Here is a 21,104-nt window from a genome sequence, read left to right as displayed (position 1 = left end):
ATTATTATTATCATCGACTCATTCTTTCTCTTCTTGTTTTTGTTCTTCTTCTTCTTCTTCTTCTTCTTATTATTATTATTATTATTATTATTATTATTATTATTATCATTATCATTATTGGCATTTTCTTCTATTTTTTTTTTTTAACTATAATATTTTCCTCTTCCTGGGATAATCTATCTGCTTAACTTTTTTTTCTTCGCGGTTCCAGTTTTGTGTCTTGAAGAATTGTGTTTTATTATTCAAGCTCGATTTCGAAATACGTGGAAGCGAGCGACAAGGAATGCATCGCTTGAAATAAAATTACTCCGGTTGATTTTTAGTCGCTTTCCCCCCGCCACATATTACGCATTCATCACATTTCCCAGACACGTGCACTGAAACCACAGTGATAAAGCGCAAACACACACACACACACACACACACACACACACACTTGTATATATCCTGCACTTATGATGTGTCAAAGTCTAAGGTCGGCATTATAAGACACTTTCACTTCTCACATCCGCTATTTCTAAAGGTCAAAGAGGGGGTCAGTCGGGTTCTAATGAGTGTTTCTTCAGGTTCACGGTACAGAAGAAGGGGTCAAAATACCACCAGGATCATAAAACTACCCCTCGAAATGCTCACAACTCCTATCAAAGCCTTGTCAAATATGTGTTATTGGGCGGCGAAATGTCTTATAATACTTATAATACGACCTTTAGTCTTGTCTTGCCTTATCTTGTCTCGTGATCCACTTTTCGAGAGCACAAATCAGCGCGATGGGCTCACAGCGAAGCCTTCCATTATCATATTTTTCTTCGGTTATGAAACGAATTCACTTGGTTTTATTTCGAAAAATGTATGAAATATTTTGTTTACTTTTCCCATTAACATTTATAGCATTAAAGCAACTCTATAGAAATTACCTATATACCGTGAGCTTGTGAAATAATAACAACAATCAAACATGTTCTGTCCTGCCTATAAATAGCACCTACGTATACACCTCAGTTGCTGACCTGCACGAAGATTCTTTTTTGCGTGCACACCCGCTGCTGAACGCCCGCTAAGAGAAGCTATATAAGTTGCCCTATCAACCAGAAACTATAGTAATGATAATAATAATAATGATAATAATAATAATAATAATAATAATAATAATAATAATAATGTGAATAAAAACACCATTACCTCATCGTCCACCTGCTTTAACCCATTTTCTCTGCTTCCCTCTTATCAGCCACTGGTAGCGATAAAGAGAAGGAATTCCACTTACTTGCAATCTCCTCGGCCAAATCCCTCAGTTGTCTGGTGGTGTCCTTCATGATGCCGAGGTTTACTCAGTCTTCAACGGGAGAAAAATATACTAAACTCCTCTTTAAAAACAACCTCCTTCACCCACCACACGCGACAGTCAACGCAAACACTCCTTCCACCCACTGACACACAAAATACAGTGCTGGGTTGCCACAAGGAAGGCGTGGACGAGCTGCATGCACACTGGCTTCGGTGGACACGTGCCGCCTCTTGCCGTCTCACCCTCTGTAACAGTTATTAGGCTGAACTCTTCCGTTACTATTTTAAGCATCACTTGAGGAGAGGACGTCTGCACGCAAGCCTTGGGAATGGCACACTGACTGAGAACAGCAGCGATGACACCCTAGTACAGTTTCCGCACTATCTCTCAATTGTCATCAGATCAGATATAGATACGAGTGGTCAGTGGCTCCCCTATAGACAATGAGATCGGTGGTCCTTCAGTCACACAAATGCCATGCGCTGCTCACGATGGAGTACGCATGATTTGTATTGCGTGACAACAATAAACTTATCAATCCATCAATCAATGTTTACGAGCATGTTAAGGAGGTTTGCTTTGACAATGGTAATACTTTTCTCTGAGTTTGAATATATTCCTATGTAGCATTTCTTACTTGAAAGGAACAACCACATCTATATACTCGTAGAAGTCGAATTAGTTTTTAGCGATATCTTTAAGAGCATGTTCTGAGGCTTCACACTGACATTGGTAATACTTTTCTCATAGCTTAAAATTAATATATTCCACAATAGCATTTCTTATTTAAAAGGAACAGCAATTTTTATACACTCGTATAAGTCGAGGTATTTTGAACGATTTCTTATGAAGGTCGAGTTTAGGAGATCCACTTTGTCACGTACTACTTTTCTCGGAGCTTATACATATATTTCAATCGTACTTTTACACGAGATTAACTTTATCCACGAGTCTATGGGGATAATGATCGGTTTTCTAGAGTTGGCGGACACTGAGTAACGGCGAGACGAACACTGACAGGCTGACACAAATCCCCTCGTCACGTCTTGATGCCTTTCACGTCTCGCAGTATAGAGGTTTCGTTTCCCCTCTGCGTGGATGAGGCGAGTGGCGGGACTGGTGGGACGAGCCATCGACAGTGAACAACCAGTAAAGGCCAGTTATCTCGAGGGTACATGACCGCTCTCTCTCTCTCTCTCTCTCTCTCTCTCTGACACACACATACGTTTATCATATCATATTACTTGTTTATATTTCGATCTTAAATTCATGATACGTCATCACCTAACACACACACACACACACACACACACACACACACACACACACACACACACACACAAAGCACCAAAAGGAGGGGTTACCATCTTAAATTTTGATCTGAAGGAAACAAAACGCGAATTTTAGCGTGCAATAAAGTGGTATACCCCTTCAAACATCTAGCCATAAATAGGACAAAGAAAAAACACTGACATCTTCCAAATCATAGTTAACGTAAATAGCACACACACACATATATACACACAAAAAAAAAAGAAATACTGTCAGTCGTGAAACCATCAATTACATTTCACTTTCAGCTCGACACAAGTTCAGAGTAACGACTTCGATGTAGCAGAGAATGACAGGATGATGTACAGTAGACATAAGGTGTTGAGGGTACGCAGTGGTCGTGAGGGGGAGTGCACAGTTGCAAGATGATCAGTATTAATCAATGTTAAGCTTCCCCTGAAAATAAAATGCAGATACTCGTTGCAGCGCTTAGTGGTTTTTTTTTTCTTCCGTGTCGCTGAGCTGTAAAAAAAATATTAAGACAAAAAAATAAGGAAACAGCATATAGGAGGTCATTTAGCTTACACATGGTCGTTCCTAAGAACCCCATCCATTAATATATTTAACATTTAATTGAACCTCAGTGGCATTTCTATTAAGTAAACATACACATAAACAGGGCGACATGCAGCAAAAATTGTGGTGATGGTTAATGATGTTTATTTCAGAATAGTACATGAAGGAAAAGGGGGGTGACACTACAACAGGCTTTCGGGTTTTACATCTCACAGAAAAGTGGAAAAATATACAAATACTGGGCAGGGAATGTCGGCCAGTATGGACAGACCAGCTCGGAGTAACTAGAACATCGATATTGTTATTATACTATTATTATTATGAACGTGTTCGCTACCTCAGACGGCCGAAAGGGAGAGCTGAGAAACGTAAGAAACGGATCTCGGTGGATATGTAGTGACAGGCAGATACTCCAGACACAGTTCAATATCTGTCGTGTTTTCCTCTTATGCAGTTTTTAGGTAAGAAAAAAATCCATGGAAATCAAAACACTTAGTTGACTTTATTCTATTTACCTTTATGGTAGTTTTTAGGTAGAACAGAAATCTGATACTTGTGAGAATTAAAGGTTAGTGAAGCTGAACAAGTTTTCTCTTTTCTTATGGAAGAATTGAGGCAGGAGAAAAATTCATCAAGAGAAGAGAATAGGGTTTAAATTTGTTTTCCAGTTATGTAGTCTTTAGGGAGGAGAGAAATTTGACAATAGAAGAGAATAAAGGCTCATTTTGTCTTACGTTTTTGTAGTCTTTAGGCAGGTAAGAAGGCTGGTGTAAGGATAGTGAAGGTTCATATTGTTTTCCTCTTATGCCGGAGAGAAGGCTGGTGTAAGGATAGTGAAGGTTCATATTGTTTTCCTCTTATGCCGGAGAGAAGGCTGGTGTAGGAATAGTGAAGGTTCATATTGTTTTCCTCTTATGCCGGAGAGAAGGCTGGTGTAGGAATAGTAAAGGTTCGTGGCGGCGTGTACCGAGTCGTAGCGAACACTGGACATTATATAAAAGTACAAACAAGGAGCCCTGCGGAGGAAGGTTCCCGCTCCTGAGCCTCCGGTGGGACACTCGAAGTCAGGCGTGGACGGACCCCAAGCCTCCCGTCACTCCCTGCGTGCGAATACTTGACCTTTTTTTGTGGGTTTTGTTTTTTATTAAGTACCAATGAAAGCTGGATTCAGTTTGAGTCACCGCCAGGGGAGAGCAGTGGCACCTATAGTTAATGATATAATAAATAATTAATTACCACAGACAGCTTCATGGCGTGCTACTGACGGAGGCGACAGGTTGGCAGCGTATTATAGTTTTACAGTTAACATGGACATCTTACAGTTTACCCAGAAAGCGTTGTGCATATTCGGATTATTAATATTTGACCCAGACAACCAACCGATAGATAGATACAGTGTGCTTTATATTATATCACGAAACGTATGATTATAGAACAGATCACAAAGAAAAGACGCCCATATGAGGCACTACTGGAATGGTGACAATGGCCCACTGATACAACGAAACAAAACCAAGCTGATCTGTGAGTTGTGTTGACCACTCACAACACAAACACACACACCCGGACACACACACACACACACACACACACACACACAGAGCTCACACGCACACACTGACACACAGATATACACAGCGAGAAACACTCATCCACACGCAAGGGAAGAAATATATGATGAACAAGCTGGATTGAAATTTTGTAAAGTTGAGAAAAGGAACAGCTCTTTTTCTTTGCATTAATCCGAGAAGCCTCTCTGCGTTACAAAGTGTGCGCAGGTTTGTTCCAACGTCCATATAACAACAAGTTGGGACACCAGGTGACGAGAAGGCGTGTCCCGGCCTGCTGTTATGTGGACTTTGGCTTGTTCTTCTGTTTACAAACCGAGCCCCCGGAGGATAGCGGGGCAGGGGAACAGGGAGATCACATGCGGCCACGTCACTCTTGTTCTCTTCGTCGAGACTCAACACTCACTCACTCTCTCTCTTTCTCTCGCTCTCTCTGCTACTTTGTGCTACCAGATGTCACGCGGGGTCGCCTGGCACCTGATGTAATAAGGCCTTTTGATGATATTGAGGAGGGAGTGGTGGATGGCAGGTGTTCGTTCAGTGGGCGAACACCTTGGCGAGCACGGCGGCCAGCACCAATGAGGGAAGAGACACGCTCACGAGGGCAGCTCCGTTCTCGCTGCTTGAGGCCTCTGCAACGGTAAGGAGAAGGTTAGTCCCATCATGTAGTCACCCGGCACTTCCTAGCTCCTCCTCCTCCTCCTTCTAGTCCTCCATGTTACCTCAAGTGACAGCCAGACATAATAAAGTGAGTTCTCGTGTACTCTTATAACCTCTACTTAATTTTGGGCGAGTTACACATGACTCAAACCTTCGACACCTACCTATTTGCGAGTATTCTTCAATGTCAAAAACCCCAGACACTCTAACTGAGGAATGTACAGTAAAAAAACACACAGACACAAAAAAAAATCCGATCCTCACGTCTCCATATAGTCTCTACTCTTGCCTCAGGTCAGTTACACCTTTAATCATGTACCTATTTTAAGCATTCTCCAAGGTCAGATGGTATACTGGGTAGTTCACCCTCGATGATGAATGCACCGCCGGACAGGACACACCCGACCCCCGTGTATCCACATGACAGCTACGCTTGTTCTTGGGTCTGTTACACACCCTCTAATCACCTCTTATCTGCGAGCACTCTCCAAGGACATAAACTCCGCACAGTCAGATCAATGGCCTAAATCCCTCACCTAAATATTATTGATATCAGAACAGCCAAACCGGTCAACTCGTCCTCATGTACTTGTATCACCTATTTTCATGCCCTCAGGTCGCGGACACAGCTGAAAATCATCGACCTATTTGTGAACACCTTCCAAGGCCAGACGCTCCAATTAGTTTTATCACGCCAGGATTTTCACAACACGTTATTGAGTGTTTGATTGATTACGGACCACGAGTCAGGCGAACGGGCAGACAACTTTTATCCGTGCGCCATTTTTTAGCACTCTTCCAAGGTCAAACTTCAGTCAGTTCAATAACTTTAAAGACTCCACAACACGCCGCCATTGATTGCTTGATTACCCGGGGAACATAACTCAGGAGGCGAGTCAATAAATGCCAACACACATATCATCATCATCATCATCATTCCTCTCACATAAGGGTTACAACATCGACAAGCAGAAAATCAATTGGCTTGGATAATAATAATAATAACCCGTGATGACTTTTATGCACCACAACACAATGACTAATACGTCTGAAAGATGACATTGCAAACATATTACCTTAAAATATCTTTAAAGTGGTTCAGTTAATCGAAGTCAAGTCAACATTTGTGTCATGCCAATGCAAATTTTGAGAGGGGAAAAAAGGGGGGGGCGGGGGGTCAAGCTACTTATGTTCTGGAGACAAAACTATTACGTCATTCCAAAGGGAGGGAGGGAGGGAGGGAGTCTGCGGAAGGCAACGTTATCAGATTATCGTACGCACAACATTGTATTTTCCGGTTTCTGGCCCATAAATATTACCAAAAAGAGCATCAATAATTACCGATTTAACAGTAATTATAAATGCATATCGTTATCTTTGTGGGTGCGATAGTTTTTGGTCAGAAATCGGCAAAAACAATACGCCAAGTACGACAATCTGGTAATGTTGGCGGAAGGAGGTCAGGGGCTACTCAAATGTCAGTCAGGCGCATACACTACTGCCATAAGGGGAAAAAGAGAAGGCCGTTAGATGCATCATTCACGAGGGGATAATAAATACATAAGGAAATAAAAAAAAACATGCAGCAAACACGTGTCTGTCTCCCTCTCTCTCTCTCTCTCTCTCACACACACACACACACACACACACCTTTAAACTCTCCTCATCATCATAACCATAAAAAAAATCGCATCGCCCGACACGCCACGCACATCACTTCTTCGTAAATCAACAACACGTGCTGAATAATAAACGGAGCGAACGCAAATTGCCTGAAATGGTAAACCCAACATTATCTTTCTCTTTTCAACCCATCACACAAAACAAAAATAAATCACTGAGGAATAAGATAACGGCAATAGAGAGGTATACATAAATCGTCTCATCTCAAATGTATGCATATAGAGGGTTTTTTTTTCCTTTTTTTTTACGCCCTTGCACTGTCGCCTCTGCTGGAAAAAAAAAAAAAAAAAAAAAAAAAAAAAGACTGACAGGCTATACGCAAAGCCAAACCCGTCGCTGTTGTTAGACGCTTCCATCCCTCACATCAACTATTTCTAAAGGCCAAAAAAGAGATCAGTCGGGTCCTCATGAGCGTTCTTTTAGGCTCATGGTACAGAAGGGTCAAATTACCACCAAGGTCATAAAACTACACCCCACAACTACGAAAGCCTAGTCGAATACGTGTGCTTGTGAAGTTGGGAGCGGGACCTCATGAGTGTTCTTTTAGGCTCATGGTACTGAAGGATCAAATTACCACCAAGGTCATAAAACTACACCCCACAACTACGAAAGCCTAGTCGAAAATGTGTGCTTGTGAAGTTGGGAGCGGGACCTCATGAGTGTTCTTTTAGGCTCATGGTACAGAAGGGTCAAATTACCACCAAGGTCATAAAACTACCCCCAGAAATGCCCCCACAACTACAAAAGCCAAGTCGAATATTTGTGCTTGGGAGGCGAAATGTGTAAGGATATGGCTCTTAGTACGGTGGTAAGAAACAAAAAAAGAATGAATATAACGTTTATGAGTCTATGGCAGGCTGTCTCAACACATAAAAGGTGCTATGGTAATAAAACATAGCTATTGACTGGATCCTGCACCATCCCTTACTATGAAAAAAATACACCTTTCACAGCTCACGTATTCTCAATCTATCATCACCGCATTTTCTCCTCTCTTCTTTTCCTCCTCAGAGTAACTGGTTGCCTCCTTCTTCTTTTCCTCCTCCCTCCACACCCTCTCCTCCTCCCTCCACACCCTCTCCACCTCCTTCCACACCCTCTCCTCCTCCCTCCACACCCTCTCCTCCGACTTAACTCCGACACCCTAACTGAGGATTGTACAGTCAAAAAAGGAAAACTCAGACCCTCAAGTCTTCATACTGTCTCTGCTCTTGTGAATCTTGATAATATATAGCAAGATAAGGTAAGTTGGGGGGCATACGCTATGGGTGCGCGTGGCCTCAGTGCTCATCATACATACATGGATACAAATATACTCGTACACACACATACGCGCGAACACACTCCCTCGGTCTTTCCTTCTCCTCTTCCACCCCCACCACTGTCCTCTCCACCACCACCACAGTTCTCAAACTCTACCACCACTGTCCTCAACCACCACCACCACTGACCTCCTTCACCTCCACCACTGTTCTCAACCCCCACCTACACCACCACCACAACCACCACTACCACTGTCCTCCACCACTACCACCACATCTTCCACCCTCACCACCATCACCAATGTCTCCTTCACCATCACCACCACCTCGAGGCAACACCCAAAACCCATCACCACCCGGAGGTCCTATAGAATGCAGACAATAAACACCTCAGTTAATCAATCACTTCCCCCCCCTCCCCCCCCCACCCCCACCCCCACCCTTCGTGACCTTGCTTGGAAGACGAGTGGGCGTTCGGGTGCGAGGGAAGGAGGGAGGGAGGAGGGGGGGGGTTGAAAGTCTCAGAAAAAGGAATATTGGTTTTCTATCTCTTTTTTCTCTTTTTCTACGTCTTTTCTATGATTTCCTCTTATTGGCTTCGTTTCCTCTTTCTTTCTCTCTCTCTCTCTTTCTTTTCTTATCTTCTTTCCTCTCTATCCCTCTGTTTTCCCCTCTTCTCAGCTTCGTTTTCTTTCTTTCTTCTTATCTCCCTTCCTCTCTATTCTCTTTTTCTCCCTCTTCTCGCCTTCGTTTTCTCTTTTTTCTTCTTTTCCTTCCTCTCTATCCCTTTTCCTCCTCTAAGCCTCGTTTTCTTTTCCTTTTCATGTTCATTCTTTGTCCCTTTTCTCTCTCTCTCTCTCTCTCTCTCTCTCTCTCTCTCTCTCTCTCTCTCTCTCTCTCTCTCTCTCTCTCTCAATCTTTTCCTACTTTCAGACTTGTTTTTTCTCTTTCTTAATTTAGTTTCTCTCCACCTTTTCCTCCTTCCGCCATCGTTACCAGTCCCACCATACTGTCTTTATCTCTTATTTATTATGTCCTCGCAATCTTTTCCTTCTCCTCTGTCATTGCCTTCTCTCATCGTTTCCATATTTTCCTCCTTCTACGTCCGCTACCAGACCCACCACCATCTTGTGTTCTCTCTTCTATGTTCTCTTTCGTCTCTATCTATCTCTTCTTTCAGACTAGTTATTTTCCCCCTCTTTCGTCTTCCCTCTTCATAGTCTCATTCTCTCGTTTTTTTTTTTTTAATTTCTCTTCTCTTCCTTCCATTATCTTCAACCCTGTCTGCCTCTGTTCCTTCATTCTGGTTATTCTATGTCTTATTTTCCTTCTCTTTCATCTTTCCTTCTTCATACCGCCTTGTTTTCTCTTTCTTTTATTTTTTCTCTACTCTTCAATCCATCATCTTCAAGTTCCACCACCGTCTTATCTCTCATCTTCCCTTTTCCTCCTAAGACTACGTGACTATTTCCTCTTTCTCTTCTTTTCCTCCTTCCTCCACTCCCTTTCATCCTACATACTCCGAATCTTAATAAAAACATGGCTGGGTACGAGGAGACATGATTCACTTATCTCTCCTCTTTCCTTTTCCTCCTAAGACTGCGTGACTATTTCCTCTCACTCTTCATTTCCTCCTTCCTCCACTCCCTTTCCTCCTACATACTCCGAATCTTAATAAAAACATGGCTGGCTACGAGGAAATATGATTCACGTGCTGTTCGTCTCCTCTGTGGGTCGGAGGGAGGGCGAGGTTTACAACACCCAGTCAATCGGGACTTAATAACACCATCACCACCACCACCACCATCACCACCACCAAGGAAGGAGCTGCTTAATTGATTGCCGGCAGCAGCACCACTCACCCAAGTGTACTGGATGTGTCATAGTGTATGGACATATAGTGTAATTTAATGTAAAGTAAGGTTAAGACACAATACAGCAGGGTTGGGGTGAAGGCAACAAAGGTACCTTCATCATTTTGAGGCTATATATGTATACTGTTATATGTATGTGTATATCTCAATAAATGTATCAAATCAAATCAAACCCCCCCTCCCCCCCTCCCAATGGCCCCTCTCCCCCCCCTTAGCCTCAGTCCCTGGTGTCCGCCGAGGGTACAGACAACACAGTCGATAATGAGGATGACGATGACGAAAACAAAGCGAGTCAGTGCGATGTAATGATTCCCGCACGGCCATCTTCTTCACCCCTTACTCCCGCCCCCCCTCCAAGAAGTGATTCATCCCTATTCACTCATCTACTCACCCCCACGCACACTCACCGCCATCTCTCTCTCTCTCTCTCTCTCGCTCTCTCTCTCCCCCCCCCCCCCGCCACACACACGCAATCAAGAGGTGGTTGGTGTATCAAACGAGGCCTTCCTAGAATCTGAGGAGCGCCTAATTACAAAAATAAAAAAAACAACAACAAAACAGCAAAAAAATGAGTGAAGTGCCTCAATTCTATATGCAATTGTGGATTTTTTTTTATTATTATCATCATCATTTTTTGGTTATTACTGTTATCATCCGTGTACTTGTTTTTTACTTATTTTTATTCACTTTTTTTTCTGCCCGATGCTTTTTTTTTTTACTTCCGTCCTCGAGTTGTTATATAAATTGGGGCAAATAGTTAACGTCCTTCTCTCTCTCTCTCTCTCTCTCTCTCTCTCTCTCTCTCTCTCTCTCTCTCATCATGGATATTGACGTCTGCGCTACGCAAAAAAATGTTATGTAAAAATTTCTATAATAATTACACCCCACCTTCTTCCCTTCGTGTGTGTGTGTGTGTGTGCGTGTGTGTGTGTGTGTGTGTGTGTGTGTGTGTGTGTTCTGATGTAGCTACTGGGAAAAATTCACTTGCCAGTCATTGATTTATTATATATATCTGCTAAGGGAGAACCTCAAGCGTGTGCGTGTATGTGTGTGTGTGTGTGTGTGTGTGTGTAAGGAGTTATGTACAAGCGACGGGGGTGGGTGGGATGGGTGTGGTGGCGGCGAAGAATGATTTATATATTTCCGAAGTTCCGAGTACGAGAGAACTTTGATATCGGAGGCACGCGAGAGAGAGAGAGAGAGAGAGAGAGAGAGAGAGAGAGAGAGAGAGAGAGAGAGAGAGAGAGAGAGAGAGAGAGAGAGAGAGAGAGCATAAGGATTAGCTATATATATGATGCACTCAGTCTGCATTGTCGAAATTAGATAGCGTGGCCTTCCAGGAACCAAATGACCCAACACTGTCGACCTTAATTTTCAGAACTTGCCTTCCCATCATCACCAGTTTCAAGTATCGTCATTCATCGCAGTGTCTGGCTGGCGTGGTGAAGAGACAAAGGTCCATCTTATTAAACGTATCGGGCTCCCTTCACGACCATTTCCAAGGCCACAGAGAAGATTAACTGGATTTTCATGGGTGATTTTCTCGTTCAAGGTGCAGGAGTCGTGTAAAATTATCAGTAAAATCACAAAACAGTCCATGAAAATCCCACCACCTTCTATGATAAGCTTTTAAAACGTAATATCAGGAGGGTATAAGGACACCTCTCCTCCCGAAATTGACCCCTCTGTCGGCCACCTCTTTGGATTCTTTTTAGGAGCAGCGAGTAGCGGACTTTTTTTTTATTATTGTTTCATTTTTTGTGTGCCCTTGAGCTATCGCCTTTGTTGTAAAAATAATAAAAATAAAGGGCAGGATAGCAACAACAACAACAAGAAAAAGTAGTTACAATCGAGGTCATGTGATAGAAAGTTAAATCATGTGTGCCCGAGACAGATATCTTACTGGCTTTGCGCGTTATCCCGTTGCATTACCGGGAAAATGTCAAGGCTCTCGTGACGGCCAGACCTCCTGATAGATGGCGCCGGGCACGCTGCGCTTGTTTCGCTCCAGACTTGTGGCTTGCGATTCCTGCTTGTGGGGTTCAGTAGTATCTTTCCCCTTGCTCAGTTTCACTTCAGAGGTGGTTTACGATTCTTGCTTGTAGGGTTCAATATTATCTATCCCCTTGCTTAGTTTCACTTCAGAGCGGTGGATTACGATTCGTGCTTGTAGAGGTCAGTAAATACCTTCTTTCCCCTTGCTCAGTTTCACTCCCTACTTGTGGCTTGTGATTTCTGCTTGTAGGGTTCAGTATTATCTTACCCCTTGCTTAGTTTCACTTCAGAGCGGTGGATTACGATTCGTGCTTGTAGAGGTCAGTAAATACCTTCTTTCCCCTTGCTCAGTTTCGCTCCAGAATTGTAGCTTGTGATTTCTGCTTGTAGGGTTCAGTATCATCTTACCCCTTGCTCAGTTTCGCTCCAGACTTGTGGCTCATGATTTCTGCTTGTAGGGTCCAGTATTTTCTTTCCTCTTACTCTTACTTACTATATCCGACTACTTGATATTTATCGTTATTATTATTCTTTTATTTATCGACCTCCATTTCGTGAATTTCAATATCGCTGATCTCTATTTATTCAGAGTTTAGTGTTGGTCCTAATCGGCAATAAATTTGGCGATATTATTCCTATCTGACAACGCTATTTATCGTTCCAATATCCGACCACTGTAATATATCTGAACCTTTTCCACTTATTTTCACTGTTTATTAACGGCCTGGATAAACTTAAATTTGGTGATTGTTACTCAGATTCACAATTTGGATCTCAAAAATTATTATACATTGTCATCGATATCATAAAAAAAAAAAAAAAAAAAAAGGAAACTCAATTGTGCCACCAAACGAGTACATACTCTTCTCCCAAACCCACACAAGGTAATCACTGTGTACCTGTAGATGTATACACCTGTTCACCCAGACGCTGATAAAAGGTGTGAAAGTATAACATGCGTTTAGAACGACTGACAAAAAAAGTGCAAAAATGGAACATCAAACAACGAAAAACGTTGCTAAAAAATCGTTGATGAATCAGAAAAAAAAAACATTTAAAACATCAGTGGATAAGATGAAATAAAACGAGTGCTATACAGGTGTACTTAGCCGTATGTTTAAACAGATATTTAGATAGATAGATAGATAGATGTTTAGGTATGTGGAGAGAGAGAGAGAGAGAGAGAGAGAGAGAGAGAGAGAGAGAGAGAGAGAGAGAGAGAGAGAGAGAGAGAGAGAGAGAGAGAGAGAGAGAGAGAGTACTACACTGACAGACAGACAGACAGACGGGTGGTGCAGCACGTGGAGTGAGTGTGAAGGTGCAGGACATAATAATAATAATAATCAGTGCGCCATATATGAAGGTCGGCCGAAGCACACTTTGGGAGCGGGGAATCACCAAGTCCTTCGTTTTTTAAGTCAATGAATCGAGCAAGTCTATTTATACCTGTACGGCCTCTCTTTGAAGCATACGGGTGACGCACGAATGAACAGTTAATGAGGGACTTTCTGACTACTTTTTTTTAGTAATTATCTTAAGTTAGTTATTAGATTTCAGAAAGTTTATATAAATGTCAGTGAATCAAGAGAGTCTACTTGAATCCGTACAGCCTCTCTCTGAAGTACACGGGTGACGCACGAATGAACAGATAATGAGGGACTTTCTGACTATATTATTATCTTTAGTAGTTTTTAGATTTCAGAAAGTTTTTATAAATGTCAGTGAATCAAGGAAGGACTATTTGAATCCGTACAGCCTCTCTCTGAAGCATACGGGTGACGCACGAATGAACAGATAATGAGGGACTTTCTGACTACATTATTATTTTTAGTAGTTATTAGATTTCAGAAAGTTTATATAAATGTCAGTGAATCAAGAAAGTCCACTTGAATCCGTACAGCCTCTCTCTGAAGTACACGGGTGACGCGGGAATATAAAGAGAGATAACGAGGGATTTTTTGGCTAGTTTCTTGTTATGTAATACAGTAGATTTCAGGAAATTTATATAAAAGTCAGTGAATTGAGGAAGTTTTTTTTTTATTTGATTTTTATTCGTACAGCCTCTCCCTGAAGCATACTCGCGATTAGGGAATTAAGAAAGATTACGAGGGAGTTTTTGACTTGTTCCTTGTTATTTGATTTAGAAGATTTCAGGAAATTTATATAAAGGTCAACGAATCCAGTAACTCTATTCGCAACGCGTCTCTCTCAATCATACTCGTGATTAGGGAATTAAGAAAGATTACGAGGGACTTTCTAACTGGTTTCTCGTTATCAGATAATTTATATATACGAAAAATACGAATCTAAATCATCATACGAACGCTGGTTTAAGATATCGGAAGGAGTTTTAAGTCGCGGATAAAAATGAGCGAACACTTTCTTCAGGGCATTATAATAAGCAGTTTTAATGAGCCCCGACCTTTGACCAAAACAAAAGTCGTTAGGAAAAACTTGACAATTATGAAGTTTTTTTCCCTCGTGACATTTGAATTTCACATAATTGCCAATAAAATCGTACATCTACATATATATTTACTCTTTGTCCCTCAGTTCGACGTTAAAAGAGCGTAAATAATGCATAGGTCAAGGTTTACTTAGAATTTAGATCTTGGCACGGGTGAAAGATAAATGACCTGTGACGCAAGCAAGATTTCACGTTCTCGCTTTCTCTAATCAGTTATAGTTTGTTTGAAGTCGATTTTTGTATTATTCTCCCTCTATATTGGTGTCCCAGGGCGTTAAAGATCCATACGTAGAAGAGAAAGGTTCTATAACGTAAGCAAGAGTTTACGTCCTCTATTTAATGATTTACGCAGTTTTATTTAAGGTTATTTTCTTATTTTCTCCCCAGAGTGTCACAATTGTGTGCTGCGGCCGAGTACGAGGAACATCCACCGAGCCACCAAGCCTTACCGGAGCCTTTAGAGTTGGCTGATCCTTTCTTGTTTGAGGTGCCTGTGAAATGGAAACACGACTTATATAAATAGAAAAGGTTAAGATGCCACGACATTCATGAGGAAACTGGTGAGTGAGTCCTGCCTCTGCTCGTTCTGGCGCCCTCCGACCATGCCCACGCGCTCAGATAGATACAGATGGATAAACAGATAGATAGATAGAGACATAGTTATTGCAGGTCGTGTCACTGTGAGCTTTGAATACACAATACCCAAACATCGACAAACGCTCTGCCGTGTAAATTGGAAAGAGGACAAAGGCGAATCGTATGCATGAGCACGATCGTATATTAGAGCAGAGTGGCAGCGGAGAGAGGAGTGCTGTACCGTAGGAATCGGGTTCAAGGAGAGTGGAAAGTAGTCCTGAAGAGTAGGCCTATGCTGTATGCCTCACACCATCTATTCTCCCTATCAGTATTCTATTTTCTAAGCTTTTCGTGAATTTGTCTATCGTACTGGCACTCACTACACGACTGACACACCAAATATACGTATTCATCCATCACTCTGCCTTTAATACGTCGAAATTTATCTAACTTACTTTAAACCCATTGATACGATACCTAACCTTGCTCTTTCACCACATCAACTTCATCAACATCCCTCTTGCTAAATCCTTTCATCCATTTATAAACTCCATCAGGTTGCCACTCACTATTCGCCTCACCAGAAACTATAAAAGGAAAGAGAGTAAAGTTTGCCTCACCAGGGATAAAGGGAACCGAGGAAGTCATATTTCTAGCCTCCAAACCGCGCACCGCAAATGACCCTGTAATGGTGAGTCAATGGCCAGGCAGGAGAGTTCAATGTCCAGGGAAATTCTAAAACAGTTACCTCTACCTGCTGAGTAATGCTGTCCTAAACCACACCAATGTAGGCCCGCCCGCGCCCCCTACCACTCCGCCCTTTCCTCTCAAACACAGTAACTTCCCCCTCCTATAACCTCCCCTCTCCCCTCCCTTCCTCCATCGATGTTCAATATGGGAGAGAAGGGGGCGCGGGTGATGGCCGAAAACAGGGAGAATAAAAGAGAAAAAAGAGTAAAAATAAAAATTGATCGGGATATAGTTCCATTTTCCCATATTGAAGACATACACGGGAGGGAACGGTGATCATGAAACACACACACACACACACACACACACACACACACACACACACACACACACACACACACACACACAGGGTTCGAGGGAGGGGGAAAGAGATCCTGTGTGTATACTTGGCTATTGACGAAGGGAGGGAGGGAGAGAGAGCCGAGGGAGGAAGGGAGTTGGAGGGATTCAAACTCAGCGGAGGAGGGAAGGAAAAAGGGATGAAGGAAAGGGGAAAAAGTGAGTGAAGAATGAAGGGGAGGGAGGGAGGGAGGGAGGTAAGAGTAATGAAGGCAGGGCAGGTTGAAAGGATGAAAGGAAGGAAAAACGGGAAGGAAGAAATTAAATGAAGGAAGGAAGGAAGGCAGGAAGGGAGACAATGTAAAAGAGAATAAAGAAATGAAGGTAAAGAAGACGAATGAAAGAAGGCAGGGAGAAAGGAGGGAAAGAAGAGAAAAAAGAAGGAAGAAAAGCAGTGAGGAAAGAATGCATGAAGAAAAGAATGATAAAAGGAAGACAGGGACGAATTTAGGTTAAAGGGAAAAAAAAAGTAAATTGTAAAGGCGAAAGATAGAGAAGAAAAACAAGAATAATGAACGGCAGACAGGAGAAAGGAGGAAGGAGGGTGGGTATGAGAAAAGAGGAGGAGGAGGAGGAGGAAGAAGACCAGGATATTCGATGGAGGATGGGTGGGAGGGAAGGCTGGCGGCATCAACAACGACGGACAAGGAAGGGGAGAGGAAGGGAGGAAGGGTAGAAGGGAAGGAGGGTCAGAAGAGGAGTGGTGTGGGCTGAAAAAAGAAAAAGCTTACTACATCACAGACAGAGGGAGGGCGGAGGAGCAGGAGAAGGGGGCGAGGGAGGGACTCAAGCCACAGTGTAAACATTAACAGCATTCCTGGTTCGCCTCTACTGCACTGCAAACCGCCACACAACAGGGGGAGACTTCTGTATACTTGGTAGCAGCAATAGCCACTGATGTATGGATGTATATACTAAGACGTGGTGTGGTCTGCATAGACTAGGAAGCACGTATGCCTATAGGGGTTAATGGTATTCCAAGGCTAGAAAGTAATGCAGAATATAATCTAGTAAGTTAAGTCATACAACACCGCCAAGTCTACTCTTCGTTAAGGTTATAAACACAACAGCAAAAAATAATCTACTGTAGTATTGTAAGTTACGATTCAAGAGGGAGGGGAGGGAAAGAAATGGGAGGGGAACGGTGATGGGAGGCGAGGGAAAATTAAGGAGGGAGGGGGAAGGAGAGGGAGATGGAAAAAAGGGACCGGGAAAAAGGCGAAGGGATGATAGGGGATGAAGGGGGGAAGGAGGCAAGGAAAACTGAGGAATAAGGAGAAAAAAAGGGATTGAGCAAGAATGAAAATGTTAGAGAGAGAGAGAGAGAGAGAGAGAGAGAGAGAGAGAGAGAGAGTAGTAATCAACCAACACGCGCACACACACACTACAGGGATTCACAAGCCTCAATCAGGTTAATGCCGCGTCACTGCCGGGCGAGACACTCCGGAGGCGCCGCGCCCTACGCAACAAGGGCGGCGTGGCGTGAACTGCTGACACAATGATGCACGGCGCTGCTCCCTAAGCCGTAAACACAGGAAAGCAAGAATTAGGTCTAATCTCAAGAGTGCACTGAATTTAATTGTTTTCTCTTTCCGCTAAAACGCCTCGCGAAATGAAAATCTAAATACAAAAATGTACGATTAAAAAAGATTAAACCAAGAAACAAAAATCTTACCGAATATCAGGTATATATTGTGAAGCTTAACTTTGGTATTGAAAAAAGAATACATTAACAGATACATTGTTAGAATTAGCATTTTCCTATTGTACTTATTATTTTACTTGACTGTGTTCACTTTATCAAACCTAAAAACTGGCCAGGTCGTGTAGTCTATCTGTAAGTTACTTTTTTCTTCTTTGCAGCAAAACAGAAAGCTATCCTCTTCTGTTCCAAGGGTCGCTGAGAGCCATCCAAACAACCCTGCTTTAAATCACCGTAACGAGTGTCAAGAGGTCACAGCTGACAAGACATTAAAGAAAACGGGGTGCCACATGCCTCAGAGTTTCGTTTCCTTTTCAAAATGTTACTGTAAACGTGGCTGAACTGAACTGAAACCAAAACTAAACTAAACTGAACGGGAAGTAAAAGTAATGATAACAGAAGCGTAGGAGCGCGGCCCTCCGGAGTAGTCTCGCCCAAGAATATAATAAATGGGTAGTCTGCTGCGTGCGGGGCGGCGCGTCAATCCACATCAGCCAGAGTCCAGCCATGCACAGAGACTCCAGACCACTCACCAGCGTCAGCCACCTCCTCATTCTCCACATAATCCTCCTCCTCCTCCTCATCCTCATCCTCCTCATCATCATTCCCCTCCTCCTCATCATTCATCACCTTCCCCTCCATCTCGGCCTCATCCGCATCATCATCATCATCCTCGTCATCGTCACTAGGGGCAGCTGAAAAGACTCCTAAGGTTGGTGCATTATGGAAGGACGGAAGAGGGGAGTGAGGTGAGGTGTCCTGGGGTCGGTCATAATATTCCCCTCTGGACATTTTCCCCAAGACAGATTCCCCTTTGGACGTGTTTCCCCCGGGGTATTATATTAACATTAGGTTACGATAAACAGTAACTTTTTCATGAATTTAGTGGGGCTATGTTGCTAATTTAGTGGGGCTAGGGTGGGTGTTAATTTTGAGGGCTAGTGTGTCAATTAGGGGGGCTAGGTTGCCAATTTTGGGGGGCTAGGTTGCTAATTTAGTGGTGATCGGTTGCTAATTTGATGGGGCTAGGTTGCTAATTTAGTGGTGATCGGTTGCTAATTTAATGGGGATGGGTTGCTAATTTAGTGGTGATCGGTTGCTAATTTGATGGGGCTAGGTTGCTAATTTAGTGGTGATCGGTTGCTAATTTGATGGGGCTAAGTTGCTAATTTAATGACGCTAGGTTAGAATTTCCTTTGTTACATCATTTGGTCGGGAGTGGTTAGTTTGAAAATTGGTGATGAATATCTAAGGAGGGGGATATGTTTGCGATAGGGGGGAGGATGTGCAGTAGGGGTTGATGTCCATGGCGGAGGGGGGGGGGGGGATAAGTCAGGAGGGAAAATGACCTACACTCGAGGCGTCATTCCTCCTCGTTGCGCCCTTCTGCAGACCTCCAGACAGGCAGCAGCAGCGCAAATGGTGATGAAAAATGAGCACCTTCACCTAGAGGGGATGATGGCTCTTCACTTCCAACACATTATGGTGGGAAGCATACACTCGTTGAGCAAGACGAATGATGGTGAGTTTGTTCTTGAGGTGGTAATGATGAGTTAAGGAAAAGTAGTAGTAGTAGTAGTAGTAGTAGATGCAGTAGTGATTTGCCATTGTAATAATAATAATCGTAATAATAATAATAATAATAATAATAATAATAATAATAATAATAATAATAATAATAGATAGAGAGAGAGAGAGAGAGAGAGAGAGAGAGAGAGAGAGAGAGAGAGAGAGAGAGAGAGAGAGAGAGAGAGAGAGAGAGAGAGAGAGAGAGAGAGAGAGAGAGAGAGAGAAAAGTAAAGAAACAGACTGAAGCAACACTAGAGAAACTGAGAGACAGACAAACAATAAAAAAATAAAGAAATAGACAGAAGAAACACTACACCAGCAGCATTACCTGACTTGGCCTTCGTGTCGTCACTTTCGGGTTCGGGTTCACTCTCGGGTTCGGCCTCGGGCTCTGCCTCGGCTTTGGGATCGGTATCAGAGGAGGGTTCGGGGGAAGGTTCCGCGGTGGTGGAGGCGTCGGGCTTCTTGGGGGTGGCGGGGGTAACGGGGCCCGTGGGGGCAGCGCTTGCACCCGCGCCCTGTTCCTGCCCAGCCACGAAGCCGCACAGGAGAGCCACGCCGAGCAGGGCCAACACGCAGGGACGAGTCATCATCTGCAGAGAGGGAGAGAGAAGAGGGTGTTAGTTAAGCTGATGGGGTTTAAAGTGCTTGAGTTGTGCTGTGTTCCGTTTTGTGGTGTGGTGTTGTGTTCTGTGTGTGTGTGTGTGTGTGTGTGGTGTGCTGCTCCACGAAAGGTTTTATTTATGTGTTTGTTTGTTTGTCTGGGTGGGTGTCCTGCATACTATATACTAATACATTTTTAGCTTCAATTGTTTATTTTATTTTAAAGATGATGTTGAGATGATTGCAGGTGATGAATGTGATGAATGTGGTGGAGGAATGCCTTAGAGTTGAAAATGAGAATGGATAAACTCGATGACACACTTCCACCACCACCATCACCATCACCACCAACAACAGCAATAACAACATCAAAGGAACAACAAAACACATCATAAAAGCAGGACAATCTAATTATGAACAACTTTTAACTTGTCATTTTCTTTGTATCCAAATTCATAAGAGTAGCACCATGAGAGAGAGAATGAGAGAGAGAGAGAGAGAGAGAGAGAGAGAGAGAGAGAGAGAGAGAGAGAGAGAGAGAGAGAGAGAGAGAGAGAGAGAGAAGGGGGTGGGGGGTGGAGGGCAGACAAGCGAGCCAGGCGTGAGGGCAACCACCACTCACTAACTGGTAATTACTCGAGAAATTGCCTTGACTCACCACCTGACACCCAAACACCCACCCAGACACCCACACCCGGGGAGAGACGACACCCTACACCCCCCCTCCCCTGGACACCCCAACCCCCAGGAAAACACACCCCTGAATGCCCTACTACTTGCTCAGCTCCCCCTCTCATAGATTCTGGTTCACTTTCGATGCTCCAGTGCAAGTCGTCGCGTGGGTGTTTTAATGTGACCTCCGTACGCCAGGGCAGCAGATTTAGGGGTCAATTGGTGTCAGACCCCTCATTATAGTACCGATG

At 43.2% G+C, this 21,104-nt stretch overlaps 1 protein-coding gene and 1 long non-coding RNA gene across 3 annotated transcripts; one reads left to right on the top strand and one right to left on the bottom strand.

The window, feature by feature from the left end:
• Positions 1 to 1,318: 1,318 nt before the first annotated feature.
• LOC126993366 (uncharacterized) lies at positions 1,319 to 4,408 on the top strand. Its single transcript, XR_007747709.1, has 2 exons — positions 1,319 to 3,917; positions 3,973 to 4,408. It is a non-coding gene; the product is annotated as an uncharacterized LOC126993366 (long non-coding RNA).
• LOC126993364 (nucleolar protein 3-like) lies at positions 3,261 to 20,209 on the bottom strand. 2 transcript variants are annotated; one of them, XM_050852422.1, is made up of 3 exons: positions 19,907 to 20,209; positions 18,543 to 18,704; positions 3,261 to 5,333 (listed from the first exon to the last, which is right to left on the bottom strand). In XM_050852422.1, the coding sequence occupies exons 1-3, from the start codon at positions 20,169 to 20,171 to the stop codon at positions 5,239 to 5,241; spliced, it is 522 nt and encodes a 173-aa protein (XP_050708379.1). In that variant the 5' UTR covers positions 20,172 to 20,209; the 3' UTR covers positions 3,261 to 5,238. The 2 variants fall into 2 exon arrangements, with proteins under 2 accessions (XP_050708379.1, XP_050708380.1); XM_050852423.1 differs by lacking the exon at positions 18,543 to 18,704 and adding an exon at positions 15,092 to 15,133.
• Between the last annotated feature and the right edge of the window lie 895 nt (positions 20,210 to 21,104).

This window comes from Eriocheir sinensis, unplaced genomic scaffold, assembly GCF_024679095.1.
Source record: "Eriocheir sinensis breed Jianghai 21 unplaced genomic scaffold, ASM2467909v1 Scaffold606, whole genome shotgun sequence".
NCBI lineage: Eukaryota > Metazoa > Arthropoda > Malacostraca > Decapoda > Varunidae > Eriocheir > Eriocheir sinensis.
Note: the sequence above shows the minus strand (reverse complement) of the source record. Positions and strands in the feature narration are given on the sequence as shown.